The sequence below is a fragment of the Trachurus japonicus genome, chromosome 5 (assembly GCF_045865225.1).
Source record: "Trachurus japonicus isolate A0001 chromosome 5, Traja_1.0".
NCBI lineage: Eukaryota > Metazoa > Chordata > Actinopteri > Carangiformes > Carangidae > Trachurus > Trachurus japonicus.
Window position 1 is genome coordinate 23,741,296 of NC_140911.1, and position 16,151 is coordinate 23,757,446.

Genomic DNA, 16,151 nt, shown 5'->3' on the forward strand with positions numbered 1-16,151 from the left:
GGGGGTTGTGGAAGTGTTTTGAGTGAAATGTACCTTTTATTCATTGAGTTTGGCTGAAATTTGTTGACTCATCAGTAACACTGATGCCAAATGTATTTGGACACTGAGATTTCACCTGTATGTGACTTTTACTGTGCGATACCAAAACCATCGGCCTGAATTTGCTGCTCAAAAATTAATTATGGATGCAACTTTCAGATTTTGATTATCAAGAGTCTCCATGGTGCGTCCAGATACCTTTGGCTTTATGTGGTATATCACATATAATCTGTTAGAGTATTGTTGACTATTGAAACCCTACAAAGAAGTTACATGTTAAAAAAAAACAAAAAAACACTCTGGACATTTTAAGATTTGTGTTTGTGTGTGTTACCTGGATGTGTACTCCGTCCACAGCACAGCTGATTGAGTCCAAGGAGGGAACATGTCTCACTGATCCAGAATGATAATTACTATGAAAAAAACAAACAAACAAACACCACAGTTAATTGCTGGTGTGTTACATATGTGTCAAATATGCTAAGTTTCTTTGGATTTTGGATAAAATGAGACAACTCAAAACTAAAAGGTAAATAAATAAAAAACTCCTGATTTAAATACAGTCTGATATAGTGTAGCTGTACGAAATGGAAACAGTGTTACCTGCTGATGCTGCTCTTCCTGGACAGCGTGCCGCTTGGAGAAGCTGGAGGCGTCTGGTAGGTGTAGCTGAAATCAGAACCTTTCAGGTCTGAAATCACCTGGAAAACAACAACAACACAAAGACGACAGCTCAGGTGATTGTGTGTGTTTGAGCGGATGGAGACAAAGTTAAAGCTGGTTTTCTATCTAGCACTCGGCCGGTGCACTCGCTCACTTAAGACTGAAACAACAACAACAACCAACAATCAGAAATTAAACATTAACTTTCAATACTAGGGATTAAAGGCAAATCTGTTAAAACTAGGTCACAGCTGAAAGGTCAAAGGTCACCAAAACATCAGGAGGAGGAAGAGGAAGAGGAGGAGCAGCTACCTGCTCACTGGCTGGGGGGAGTTTACTGGGCTCAGCCGTCAGGTTCATCAGATCCTCCAGAATAGTCTGCAGGTGGGTCACCTCACCCAGCATGTTGATCTCGTGGTCCTACACACACACACACACACACACACACACACACACATTAGCGACCGGCGTGGTTGACGTACACAGGCTTAATTTAAAAGCTGCCTCTGTGATGTACGAGTGTCTCTGTGTGAACTGACCAGCACAGGCTTCAGCATGGTGACGAAGCTGCAGTATCGCGCTCTCTCCTCTATCAGCGCCCGACACACGGCTCGTTTCTCCGTGTCCTCCAGGACGGCGTAACGATCGTTGACGTCCTGCAGCGCACTGTCCAGCTGTCCCCGCACTTCGTCCTTCCCTACGGAAACACACGCAGGAGCAACTGATGTTAGAAATGTGACTTTGATTTAGGTTTCACAGATGTTTCAAGTGGAGACCACAACAAAAAGACTGCACAATGTGGTAACACGTTGTCATAGTAAATGATAGTAAGAGGGAAGTATCAGTAAACAACAATATTATTCTCTGCTGTATGATTTGTAGAGGAGATAAACCAAAGGCAGAACAACCCTTTAAAAATGTATAGAAAAAAATCTAATCAATAATTAAAGCCCTTCATACCCTGACATGATGTTAAATCTCAGTGACAGACTTAGGCTATGATACTCAGATATGACCAGCAGGAGGCAGGACAACACTACACAACTCACGTAATGAAACAGACGAGCACACACATGAGCACATGAGCACACACACACACACATACACACACACACACACACACACACACAGACAGAACCAGCTGTTTGTCACACACATGCTGTCTGACCTTGTTACTCTGTTTGAGCCAGAAAACCAGTGTTAAACATGTACCACAGTGGGAGCGCAGGTTGCTGTATTCACGTTACCGTCAGTGACACCTCAACTACTGATCTAATCACTCATCTATTCCATATTTATAGCTCATTGATAATTCAGCGCCAGTAAAGCATGAGGCAACCAGACTGGGAGAAACAGTAACACAGACATGACGCAGCCTTCTCTCTTTGATGTGATCTACTACGTTATTTGTTACCCGACTCGTTTCTCATTGAAAAATACGGAATGATGATTTGCAATTACAAGGCTTAATTAATTTAATGTAAAATGAATCCCAATCAGAGTTGTAGTGAAACCGGGTTTAAAATTGGTTAAGATTGAATTAGAAATTACACTTGGTTTAAATAAGAGGGCCATTAACTGTTCAAATCCATCTCAAAAACACAAGTTTAAATTGACTTGTAAAACTCCACTCAAACCAGGATTGAGTCTGGATTAAAAATTAATCATAGTGGTGTGATCCAGCCACGTTGTTCCTGTCCGTTCTGGACAAGTCCACGTTTCCACATCAGACTTGTTTCAGCTGCACACCGGACAATGATTTGCTCCTACACCAGAGATGTCACTATATCCTGCTGAGATTTAACTGGAGCAAAGATAAAACCCTCGTGTGCAGCGAAACATGAAACAACAAGCTCAATTTTTCATTCAAATATTAAAAAATATATAAAACATGTCCCACATGTAAAACGGTCATAGATGTTATATCATCATAGAAAGGAGAGATTACACTAGTGGTCTAAAGGTGATGACAGTCTGAGTCTTTAGGTATGATGATAAAAAGCCTTTAACATATTACATGGCATTACATTATATTGTGCCACAGAAGTGACGATGGCTTCCAGCTGAACAGCGTCGGTGTGAGCTGAGCTATGGTAAAGGCTTTGATGTGCCTCGGATTTCTTCTTCTTCTTTTTTTGCATATTATATCATCGTGAGTCTGTTCATCCGACTGTCGGCTGTTTCACTGCAGCGCTGCAAAGAGCAACATCAGGCTGTGAACACTGGTTCAATGCATCGTTGTAACGCTGATGAAAAAGCATATTTAACACTCAGGGTGTCCCCACACTCTTCGCTACAAACTCTGCTTTCAAAGCTGCTCCACAGCCTCACTGCTACATTCACCATAACTTATTTATTCACTCATACAAATACTATGATGTTGTCATCTACTCACATTTACATTTCATATTCTCTGTTTCTCATATATATTATATAAAAACATCATATTTCATGTATAAATTTAACCTGTACATGTATATCTCTATCTTTATTTTCTTTTCATCTTCATATTTTCTATTCTTGGAACAGCTGTAACATATCTATAGCATTTCCCCCTGGGGATAAATAAGGTATTCTGATCCTGATCAATTCTGATATTTAAATGCTAACACTGCAGTAGCAACCATTTCAGGATTGTGTGTCAGCATGTTAACGTTTGCTAATTAGCCCTAAACACAAAGTCAGTGATAGTAACAGACTTGGTGTTTGGTGTAAATAGTAATAAACCAAAGTATTGGACACAGTGGAAATTCAACCTGGTGACAATTTAATGACAATCCACCAAACATTTCCGACAGATATTTCACTCTGAGTCTGACCCACCAAAGGTTCAGATGAGCCGAGGAGCTGTGACTGAGTCTGAGCCCGGTGGGCTTGAACCTGCAGGTAGAGACGGAGACAGACGCAGCTCTGACCTGCAGACCACCCAGCTGTGGAAACACACCCACTCAATGTAAAAATAAGTCCAGAAGTGGAGGAGGGAGCACGAGTTTCCACCAGCGCTGAGGAGTTAAAGAACAATGGACAGAGCTGAGCTGACCCCCCCCCCCCCCCCACAACTAGAAGTACCCACTTTAATTGGGAAATTCTCGTTCCTTCTCATGCTTTCACTTTCTTTATACTATATAAAACCAATATAATATATAAACCCAACATGTTTAGAAATGTATTTACCAAGTACAACATAAATATAAATATATTATATAATCACATAAAATATGTATATATATATATATATATATAAGTATAATGAATAATTCATTTCCTGTATAAATGTAATAACCATAAATTGAATAAAAGAATGAAACGTAACAACTATTTTATTCTAGTAGACAACGTATGCAAAGAAATCAATTTCAATTTAACTCAGACATTCACTTGCAAAGTTTGGAGGCATAATAAAGTGTTCACGTTGGTTCTTATCATCCAACACATACAAAGATACTTATATGTCTGGGGTCAACGCTGATTTAATCAGCTGATTTGAGTCTTTCTCAAACGCATAGCTCTAGCTTGTTAGAGACCTGATTACACTGCAGTATTGTTACTTTGAATATCTAATATCTGAAATCCAAGATCACCAGAAGGATCTCATGAGCTGATCTCCAGCGTCTGTTCAACTGTTCAGATAATTTTCCAGCTGACAGGAGATAAACAAATCTTCTCTGTGAAGTCGCAGGAGAGAAAAGGGCAGAAAAACAGAGACGCAGACAGTAAATCCTGCTGAAAACAGTAAGCAGCACTTTCCTCAGCCACACACACACACAGACACACTGCAGACTGTGTGTGACAAAGCTCAACCTAAACACGGCCTGTTCACTCAGGTGCGTGAGCGAGAGCATGGAGAGGACAGAGGATCGTTTCCACGCCGCTAACAGAGGCTCAGTGTCGGCGTGCCATGGGTCTGCCTGACGTCTGGCCTCCGTGGAAACACACAGACAAGACGAGTGTTGTCGGACAGACTCCGCTTCTGGCTCCGAACCCAGGAAAACACAAACCTGAAGTCAGAAGCTCTGTGGACTCAGACGCTGTGTTAAAGGTGAAACACAGTTCACATGAAGCTAATTCTCAGCAGCTGGGAAATGTTCTGTAACAACACGTCAGGTTTGTTTCTGAACAGATCTCCAGCCTTTTAGGTCACAACATGGAAGTTTCCTCAACAGTCGCGCTCTCACCTGGAGCAGCCCTTCGTGTCCTGACTGTAACATATTTTTCTCAAAGCTGTTGTGGCGGTAAATAATGAAGGGAGGGAAAGGCCAGCCAACGCAATCCCTCATGTTAGCCAAGGTCTAAGTAACTTAATCCTAATTTAATTCTTTGTAACTCAGACACACTTAACTTAACCTGAGACGCGTCATTACGAGCCGCCCCCGCCCCCATCGCTGTGACCTTGGACTACACTTCCCACAGAACAACATCTCTCCCTCACATTTATTCAAAATGGGAACATAAAGGAAAACTGATCATATTGTACATTTTTCTCGTTGTCAACAAATTCCATTAAAGACCGAACCCAACAGTTAATTGATCTAATTCTGTGTCCAAAGGCCTGATGTCCTTCTGTGACACAGAGCGCCATTGTTGTCTAGGAACTATTTAAAAACACATCAATGGGCCACAACGACGTGGCCTTGTTTTCATGAACACACACAGAGAGTGTAGTTTAATTCCACTCAGTCCCACGTGCATCATCCTGCAGATGGATTACTCAATAGAGCACAGAATGAGTATTAATCCGCCTCTGAAAATAGTTCCTAATTCCTCTATTACTGAACTTTTTTATAAGTAAAAAGGTATATTTGTTGTTTGTTGATTCTTGTGTTTTGTTTTTTTAAGTATATATATATTTTTTGTCTTTTTGTCTTTAGTATAGTCGAGAGAGAGAGGAAATGGGGAGGTGAAAAGGGGAATGACATGCCGCAAAAGGCCACCTGAGTCAGGATTTGATCCGGGGCTGGCTGCGACGAGGACTATAGCCTCTGCATATCAGGCACCTGCTCTACCAACTGAGCTAAACGGCGCCCCAATTCATGGGTTTTTATTCATTTATATAATAACTAAGGCTGTCAGTCAATAAAAGTAGTTAATCATGATTAATCCCAAATTACTCCCTTTTTTTTTTTTTGTTTGAGAAATACCTGAAGGGGGGAATTTTTCAAGTGTTTAATAATGGACAATCATGCTTTATGCAAATGAAACTTTATCATACATTAACCAAAAACAATGATACATATTTTCCAGAAACTCTCGAACAACGACGGCTTCATTTGCAGAAACTGATTTAAAGCTCCAGTTAGTAAGTTGACGAAAGTGAAAGTAAACTCCGCGACTTGGTCGGAAATTTCAAGACAATACTCCGTCAGGTCCCTTTATGAACCTCTGCCAAACGCCCCACACACACACAGACACACACAAAGTAGCCATGAACGCACCCACAGAGAGAGAAAAAAAAAAAAAAAAGATGTACCGTATCCATAGCACGACGTGTAGGAGCGGCGATTGGCTGCTCCTCCTGCTCCCTCTACCTGACTGGTGGAGAATCGTCGGGCGCGGTGGATTTTGGCAAATACGATTACAGGCTGTAGGTGGAGCCAGAGGAGTTGGATTTTGTCCTAAATTACTCATTTAATGTCTGACCATCAGAATATAGTGACAATTCCAGCAAATATGACTGAATAATTGTTACCAACTGAAGCTTTAAACTATATGGGTCAGTGTGACAGAACATGCATTAATCACATGTCAAAAAACAAAACAAAAAGTGTTATCGAATTAACTTTGACAGTCCTAATAATAACCTTTACACAGCATAATACATCAAACACTAAATGTCTGGATTGTATGTGTTCAGAACTGCACCTGAAAATCTTGAACTACTGTACATGTGAAGAGGGAGGACAGGGAAATGTTTTCTGGTATGAAAACAATCACAAATTATCTCAATAATAGTTGAGGAATTTCACAGAGCAGTTGTAAATGAGGCATGAAGAGTGAAACCAAAAGTTACAACCTCTCAGTGCTTCAGAGCTTCATTAGCTGCATGTTCTTCAGCCATAAAACCAGTCTGCTCACATTCCACACACACACACACACACACACACACACACACACACACACACACACACACACACACACACACACACACACACACACACACACACACACACACACACACACACACACACACACACACACACACACACACACACACACACACACACACGCGTTTATCAGCCTGTTTATGCTGCGATCAGCTGCTCAGCTGAGGTCGATGATTCAGTGCAGTTTGAACAATTACTCTTAAATCAACAAGACATACTGACTATTTCTGTCTGTTGTTACGCGTTTTGAGCTTAATTTGATTTAAAGAGGCACCAACATGTTCCCTGCTGGACGACACAGAGTCCAGATTGGAAACTTTGATCATATTATAAACTGAACACTGACACAGAGTGCAGCTGTTTGCAGCTTCAAATGGAAAATACAATATTAAAATCAAAGGATGTGTCAGCATCAGCATCAGACTGTATGACTGAATGTGTCATCTGCCCCATGGTGGATTTGTTTTTTACAGAGAGAGAATAAAGGAGAATCTTCACTCCCAGTGTTGTGTCCATTACAGAAGTTCATGATTCAACATAGTGAAACCAGTATAGTGCCAAGTTTCAATTAAAATCTGACCTCAAAATCTTGATAAAACCTATTTTTTTAAACCAGGTAACAACTGAAACAGATTAAAATGAATGTGAACCCAATGTGAATAAACTTAACTTCAAATAAAAAGGGATTGAATGGTAATGAACGTTGTTCCAGGAGAACGCCACTGACTCCAGTCCAGGATTGTGCCGTGGATACTGGGAACCAATTTGGACCAATCAACCCCTAATTACTATTTCCCAATCAAATTCTTTCTGAGGTTGGTTAATATCTCCCCCCACTGTGTCTCTTGTGACCTACGTTAACTTTCTTCTCTTCTCCTGTCTCTCCATCTATTTTCCTCTCGAGGACCTTATGACATCATCTCTGTCTTCCTCTTCTTTACTTGAGAAAGAGATGATTACATCATCCATCCATCTCTTGTCCATCTTCAAACTTCTTGTCTTTCTTCTTTCTCCTTTACTTGACATTGAGAATTCCCATCTGTTTGTTTCCATCATTACACCCTGCCTCTTCTTCTTCTCCCCTTTCTAACCCTTCCCCCCTTTTATTCCATTTTCTGTCCTGACATTGCTCAGCTTGTCATCTGTCCTCTCATTCACGCTAATTTCATACAGTGACGTTGTGTCCAGTCTTGTGATTCCTCCGTCAAACAAGTCGTGTTTGATTAAAGCTTTGAGAGAAAGACGATGAGAAAGATTTGAAAAAAGCATCCCCCCCTTTCTCAACGTTGACCCTAGCTTTAAAGTGCTGAACGTTGCAGATTAAAACGTCTAGGTTTAAAAGTTGCATGTGATTATGGTATGGTATAGCCTAGTGATGATCAACCTCCTTCAACCTTCAACCTCACTCCCACACAATGACTCATTCATTCACAGTATGAAAAACATGAACAATGTGTGTCTCATTATGCTGCTGTACATCCATATAGACTCTTTATGACTTTCAGTTTCCTCAATTCTCCTCAGTTTATCTGTCTGTCTCTGCAGCTGGAGATTCCCTATCTGAAGTGGTTACACACCACATAATGACAGAGCGCACACACAAAATCATATGTGACGATTAGGGATGGAACAGATGTTTACTGTTATTTAGCTTTCCTTTATTCTACATAAAAAAAAGACTGAACTTCAGTGAACTGAAAAAATAGAGATGGTAATTGCCTGTAAAACACAAGGAAAATCAATTATTTACATACGTATGTAAAATCTTTTTATCATCTCCAGATGACATTTCATTGGTTTACTTGTGTTTACCTCCATACATGTGTGTTTCTATAAGTTAAAGCAGAAGTAAGTGATATATTTGTGTTAATATAGTCTTAAATAGTTATATCTTCCGACAGCAATCACTTACATAGAGTGTTTGGACTGAAACACGGGTCTGTCAGTCACTCTGCTCTGCTCTGAGCCGAAGAGAAAACATTTATCGTATCCTACAGTTTTTATCCAATGAGGAGAGAGAACGGCATGCAGGGCTGTGTGTGCAGCCAAGGAACGCCGTGAATGTGGTGACGTAGCGACGAGGACTGTTATGGTGCGTTCAAGGAAACTCGTATTTTTCCGACCGTGAAGTGGTACCAGTTCGATCTGGTACGAGTTCACCGGTCAGAAGTTACGAGTGGCCGTTATAGTGACTTTCACCGGTAAAACAGGTCGGAAAAACACCGGTAGGTTGCCTGAAACGCTACAAAGTCGTAAGTTGTGACTTGAAGCTGTAATTTACGATTTCAAAAGCCTGCCTGGAACGCAGCATTAGCCAAAACGACCGGACCACTTACTTCTGCTTTAACTTATTTCCTTTGACTACAATTGTTTTTAATTTGCTCATCAAAGAACTTAGGCTATCAATCAATTTGGAAATTGTGTTTTTAAAGAAACACTATATAAACAAAGTTATTATTGTAATATTAGTAGTAGTGGTATTAAATATTGTAGTAAAAACTGAGCTTCCTTAACATGTTTCATTCCCACTGAAACTGTGTCAGTGTCTGCTGTGTGTGTGTGCGTGTGTGTGTGTTGGAGAGCAGAGTGTAATGTCGAGGACAAACTGGAACCAAATATTCAACACAGCTGATCCACAAAAAAAACACAGCAAAAAGGTTGTTTTTTTTCCTAGACTGAAAATAACTGGGCTTTTGTTAAGAATAGTTTTCTTTTACCAACAACAGCTAAAGTAGTTTAGTCCTTCTATCTGTCCTTACTTATTATATGGACACACGCGCGCGCACACACACACACACGCTACAGCAGGGATAATTACAATGTTAAGTCCTGATTGGTGAGTGTACAGAAACCATTATGGTTCCCTGCTATGTGTTCTTCGGGTGTATTGGCGTGTGTGTGTATGTATGTGTGTGTGTGTGTGTGATTACATGGTGACAGTGTGTCACGCTGTGGCTCTGACTCTCTCTTTGCATTTAATTTGCTCACTACCTCTCGGAGCCGATCTGTCTTGAGTTTTATTTCTGTAGATTTGTTGATCGCTTCTATCGGCAATAACTAATCTTCAGATTGATCTCCAGATATAAGAGCACAAACTGTTGGCTTCTCTCTCTCTCTCGTCTGTCAGTTTGTCTCACTCCTATTTCCTGATCGCTCTGACCTTTAAGTGACATTTCTGTATTCCCAGATCGCAGACGAGTCCATAAAACTGGCTCGTTCTCTAAATACTTTACTTACAACCCAGCACAACCACATAACCTCACTTTCCACCCTCACCCCACGGCCGCCAAGTCCATACATGTACAGTGTAAAATAAATGATGAAGACTACTGTCCTGGGGAACATTTAATACTCACAATCTGTATCCTATGATGATGAGTTTTCTGAATTTTCAAATTTAAAGTTGAAAATCTTTTGTCTGACATTGTAGTCACAAACTGTAAAAAAGACAACAATTTGATCTGCTCTTGGAGGAAGATCTGGTCAGACTACAAAAATACAGATTTTACCCAAGAATATAACAGAAATGTACAGTATATCTTGTGTGCATTATTATTATAATATCATTCAGAAATCTTATTGCCTGCAGTCAAATCATTGTTCATCAGGTCATAAACCAGTCTGTGCTGCTCTGCTTCTGAAATAGCTTGTCCGCTAGCATGGAGTTCGCTCAAGCTACTAAAGGGAACACTTCTTTGACATGGAGAAGACCTGACTGTTGCAAATGTAATTATTGTTGTACTGATCCTTTTTGTTTAAAAGTTTTTTTAAAACATTTGTCAGGGGGTTTGCAAAAGGGGTCCCTGGCCAGAAGCTAATGAAATGTATGGGAACCCTAAAGTGAAGCTACGAGTGGATACTTCACGTCGATCAATGGACAAGATGATGAAACTAATATCCAAGCTGTAATTACTTAATTACAAACTGTTCTGATGATCTAGTCTCTGCTAAAAGGTCGTGATGACTGATTGGACTGAGAGAGAATAGAGGGAGAAGGGAACGTCGTAGGGAAGGAAAGAAAAGGAGCAGAGAAAAAAAAGAGGCACGTAGCAGAAAACATGTTCAGAGATGTTAAAGCCACATCAGACATCTCTGTTTACCATGGGTGGGTCGACATGAAGACTGTGTGTGTGTGTGTGTGTGTGTGTGTGGACTATTTCTGTGTCTGTGCATTTGCGTATTGGAATTGTTGCGAGGGAGGACAGCGAGGACAGCGAGGACATTTGTATAAAGGCCTCGAGGTTTCGTTTTGATTCCAGTGTGAGTGTGTGTTTATGCATGAATGTGCGTTCGGGCACGTGTTTGGGCGTTGTCCGTCTATTTCTGCCATATAAGGCCGTCTGCAGTCTTTCCTGGCGAGCTTTCAGGCCCTTTGGTTATGGCGTGGTGGGGCAAGGTGCAACCATGGCAACCACAGGGTGTGCCTCCCTGATAGCTGGGGGAAGGGCGTAGCCAGGTGTCTATCTGGTAGTATGTGTGGGTTTCTATGGCAACAGGCTTAAAGTCACCACAGTCCAAAATGTTGTGACCGTTCATAGAATTAAAGGTAAGAAATAAAATGAGTCCAGATTTTGATTTAACTCAAAACAGCAGCAAATGATGAGGGTTTGAGTGTTGCGCCTCCTTGTCTTATAAAGCTCAAGTTACACTTGCACCTAGTGACCACTGAGGCTACGTTTACACTACTACCTTTAATTTCAAAACAAAAAACATCCTGCACGCAGACTAACACACCAGAAACACATTCACACCTGAGAATCGTGAGCGACCGCGGGCGTCTGCTATGTCTTTCTCTGGTCCTGACTAGTGTGGGCTCTGCTCTGTTTTCAGGGCTTTAAAACTGTGGAGTGATGTGGACGGGAGGAAGAAACAAAGCAGAACCTGATCTGATTACCTGCTGAAACTGTCCAGATAACAAAGGTGAGACAAAGCATTCGTTTTCCACCAGAGAAGGTTTAGACCTTTTTCTTTAGTATTTACAGAGACCCAACAGGTCCCAGCAGAACCAGACTCAGGGCTATCTGCATCGACCGGTCGGATTTTACCACAAAGTCAAACCCCAGTCAAGACAGGCTGAGACCTAAGTCAAGACAAGGTCCTAAGGTTTCTTTTCCAAGACATAAATAAAACATTGTTTGTGTTATCTGTGAAATCTGTTGTTAGGACAATAAAGAAGTCTTCATTTTTAGGCCCTTGGGGAAGACAGTTTAAAGTTGAAAACCAACTAGTCCTAAATGAGAAGCAACAAGTAATGAGTCAAGACCAACAAATCCCAGGTCTAAAGTGTAACCCTAACCCTAACCGGTCCAAAATAAAGATCAGTAAGACCCACATCAAACACCACAAGACTAAACTCTACAGTCTAAATGTGTCTGTCTGCTGGTCCACCCTCCAGGTTCACACTTTTACCACAAGAAATGAAAACAAACATTCAGTGGTCATACTGTTTGTTATGTGTTAAACGATGATTTACTACTAACACCTTAAGAGTCGGATATTGGTGCTTAGGAGCCTTCTTGGCCTGGGAGCTTTTATAGCAAGGGAATGTCTATTCACCGTTACATTGTGATGGGTTGCTGAATTATAGTGAGCCAAACTCTCCATGACTTTACAAAAAACAACAACAACAAAGTTTTGATCAAAGTAACAGAAGTAAGATTTTGTCTTCCCTCCTGTCTTGTTAACTTTCATAAAAAAAAATGCACACATTTCTCTTCTTCCTCACTGAAAACCAAGCTGGAAACACAATGCAACAGCACCGACTGGTTCAGAAGAGTTAGTAACGCAACCCGTTACTAAAGTAAAATGGCTGCCATTGTTTACACTGCCCCTGAGTTTGACAAATCCAACACTGGAAAAAGGCTGAAATGTTTCAGACTGTATCAGGGGAGAGAAACGTGTTGAATATTTACAATTAAATGGAAATAAGTCGTAAAAAAAAGAAGACACTTTTTTTAATGACATCATCAGGGTAAGTCTAATGTTGCGAGAGTGAAACACTTTGAACTCTGGCAGAGTGAGGTAAGGACAACAAGTTGATGGCTGTGGCAGTTATGCTAGTTTCATAGGGATTATTTCTTCCCTGGGGGCATCAGGTGACTGACAGGAGGCAGAGCAGAGCGTAACGCAGCAGGGATCTGAAAACACTCAACTCAGCACAACGACGGCCGGATCAAACAGACTCCTTATGTTTGCTGTGGAGGATTATCTCGCTCTGTGGAAGACGGGTTTCACATTCAGCAGGTGGCGTCTTCCTCCCAAGTAAACATGTAGTGATATCTAACGCGCCGCGCTTTAGCGTCTTTCAGCTTCTGGTTGTGTTTGTGCTGCCGAGTGACGGACGGAGGATGATGAGTCTTACCTTTCTTCATCTTCTTCTGCAGTTTGATGGTGTCCGACGACTTCTTCTTGATGTCTGCTCTGGCTTTCTTATACTCTAAAAAACAAATGCATTCAGTGGGTGAGGGGACATTCTTGGTTGTGTGTGTGTGTGTGTGTGTGTGTGTGTGTGTGTATGTTAACATGTTGGCATACCTTTGGCGTGATCTTTGTCCAGCTGACTGGCCACTTTTTTCCACTCCTCCATCTTCAGCTCCAGCGGAGTGATGAGACTTTCTGACAGAGCTCTGAGAGAAAAGAGGTGAAGAGCCTCAATCACTGTGTTAAAACCTCATTTCCTGAAATTATTCCTAAAAGATGAAGTCAAAACAATAGATTTCCTCAATATAAATTATTCATCCTACTACTGCCATTTATTTATCTAAATGTTCAATAATGCCTCACTTTACAGTTGCACTTACCTGTACAAAACACATAAATGTGTCATATTTTTAACTTCACCCCGTATATTTCCTCCTTTTGTAAATACTGTTTCCTATTGTATTTGTTGTATAGCATACTCTTCTCTCTTTCTTTCTTTTTTTCTAAGATGCTTTAACCTACTATTTTTATGGTTCTTTTATTTAATTTCATGTATGGTTCTGTACAATGATCATCTTTAATTTGGATGTATGCTTTTGCTTCCAACTAATTTTTTGTTTCCATTTTTCTTTATAAACCTTTAACATGTTTAACTGTTTTCATGTTACCCTGCAAGTTATTCCTAAATATTAAACACAGATCAGCAATGGCAACAAACAGTATTATAACTTGTAAAGATACGTTTTTACGGTTGTTGAAAACTGGACTTCTATGGGAACTATGTTCCCTTATGCTCTAACTGTGAAGCTGTGTGGCTCTGTTGTCAGGCAATTGTGTAAAATAATTAAATGAGGACTTGAATGCAACGTTACAATACTGAGAAGCGCCTGTACAATCTAATCTGACACCACCATCACCTCTACCTGTCTTAAACCTCATTATGTTCAGATTTGGTGACTCAAAATATGTAATTAATACGATCAATTGTATGATTAATATTGAGGTCACAATTAGTGTTTTACTGGACGACACTGTACAGAAATGTTTCTGTGTTCGTTCCTCTTATTCAGAGACATGAGGAAGCCAGACATGTAGAGTACGATCTGACTGACAGCTTCTCTAATGGGGGTGGACGTTAATGGCAGAGAAACAGTAGTGATGACAGTGATGACAACACACAACTATACACACACACACGCACACATACAGTCTGTCATAATTATGTGCATATGTCAGTTGAGACTAATCATTATCCCACACTGTCAGATCAAACGCCATCATTCACACCTTTACATGTTCTTCCCCTCCAGTGTACAGTATAGCACACACAATGCCACTGTGTGTGTGTGTGTGTGTGTGTGTGTGTGTGTCTCTGTGTGTGTGTGTGTGTCTCTGTGTGTGTTTGTGTGTCTCTGTGTGTGTTTGTGTGTGTGTGTGTGTTTGTGTGTGTGTGTCTCTTACGTTGTGAACAGCTTGAGTTTGGACTCGATGCTCCGGTGTCTCATACACATCCTGGTTAGTGCTGAACCAATCTCCTTTGTGGCACCTGGGGTGAAAACACAAGACAACATCATTCAGAGTTTTATTTTGAAAATAAAGGGGGGACATTTTTTTTTTTAAGAATTAGGTTTCAAAATAAAGTTCAGTCGTAAAGCACTAAAGCTACAAAAAAAAAGGTAAGTTGATGCTGATACAGCAGCAGAATCTGTCTGTCTGGCTCAAATTTGTGTCCAATATAATAATAATAATAATAATAATAATCAAAAATGAATATTCTTTGTCTTGTTGCTGTAACAGGAGCTGAACAGAAAACAAAGGCACTGAATTACAAACTGTATTTAATCAGTCGGACCATGAGCTAATACACAGTATGTGCCATTGTGTGTGTTTGTGTGTGTGTGTGTGTATCATTGCTTCATAAAGTGGTATTAAGGAAAATCAATCTGATTAAGATCTTATGGTGAGTGCTGTAATGCGTGTTGAAACAATAGCTGTTTTGTTCATGAATTATGTAAGAAAGAAAAAACCAATCCCTTTCACAATCACTGGATGAAACAATATTAGGTATCACACACACACACACACACACCTGCTGACATAATACGATGCACTTCATGGGACAATAATAACTCTGTACACACAAACATACACATTACAGCATCTAACACACGCACACCCACACACACCATGCGTGCGTAGCCTCCCACATGTTGTGATGCACATTTACAGTTGGTGCATCAAAACAATCAAAACGTCACAACACATTTCTACACAGACTGAGGTGGTTATGTGTTTGTGTGTCTGCAAATAGAAATGCAACGGCTGCAGGACTTGATTCAACACGTTGTTCTTGTTTTACTTCCAGTGGTGCACTCACTCTATATTAGTGCTGCATAAAAGCTGCAGATTAATAACTGGATGTAATATAAATGTCATATGAGGTCAGAAAGTAAAGTGGGACTCCTTAAATCAAAATCCCCTCAATAGCTTAATGCAGTACTTAAAAAATAAATATAGATCAGTGCAGACTCCCTCCCTCCTGCTCGTCCTCTTCTGACCAGTTAAAGGTACTGGTCTACTGGCTGACTGATTGTTTGTTTGCAATGGTTGTTGTAGATTTTGTCAAATGTCTGTGCTATGTCTGAATTCATGTCTGTAAGAGATTCAGAGACTCAGTAATCCAAGAAATTTAGTTTGTGGCTCAGTGACTTAACAACAACAACAAAAGATTCACATAAAGCTGCTGGAAATGTGGTTTCACATTTATTTAGGTTGGTGCAACATTTGGAGGGAAACATTAATGTTGACACAGACACTGTGCAAAGGGAAAGAGCTGCATCACTTCCACAGTGGGTCCACTGTCATTCACACAGACACACACACACACACAGACACACACAATGGTTTCTTTGTGGCTCCCAGTTTGTA

The 16,151-nt window shown here is 40.5% G+C and overlaps 1 protein-coding gene across 2 annotated transcripts in view; it reads right to left on the reverse strand.

Moving 5' to 3' along the window:
- mtss1 (MTSS I-BAR domain containing 1) overlaps positions 1-16,151 on the reverse strand; it is a 61,780-nt gene that overhangs the window by 7,541 nt on the left and 38,088 nt on the right. For both annotated transcript variants that reach the window (XM_085776843.1, XM_085776842.1), the window contains exons 4-10: positions 14,685-14,769; positions 13,338-13,429; positions 13,165-13,239; positions 1,242-1,399; positions 1,015-1,122; positions 643-740; positions 374-452 (exon numbers count right to left, since the gene is read on the reverse strand). In XM_085776843.1, the coding sequence (XP_085632969.1) occupies positions 374-452; positions 643-740; positions 1,015-1,122; positions 1,242-1,399; positions 13,165-13,239; positions 13,338-13,429; positions 14,685-14,769 (695 nt within the window). The remainder of the gene's footprint in view (positions 1-373; positions 453-642; positions 741-1,014; positions 1,123-1,241; positions 1,400-13,164; positions 13,240-13,337; positions 13,430-14,684; positions 14,770-16,151) is intronic.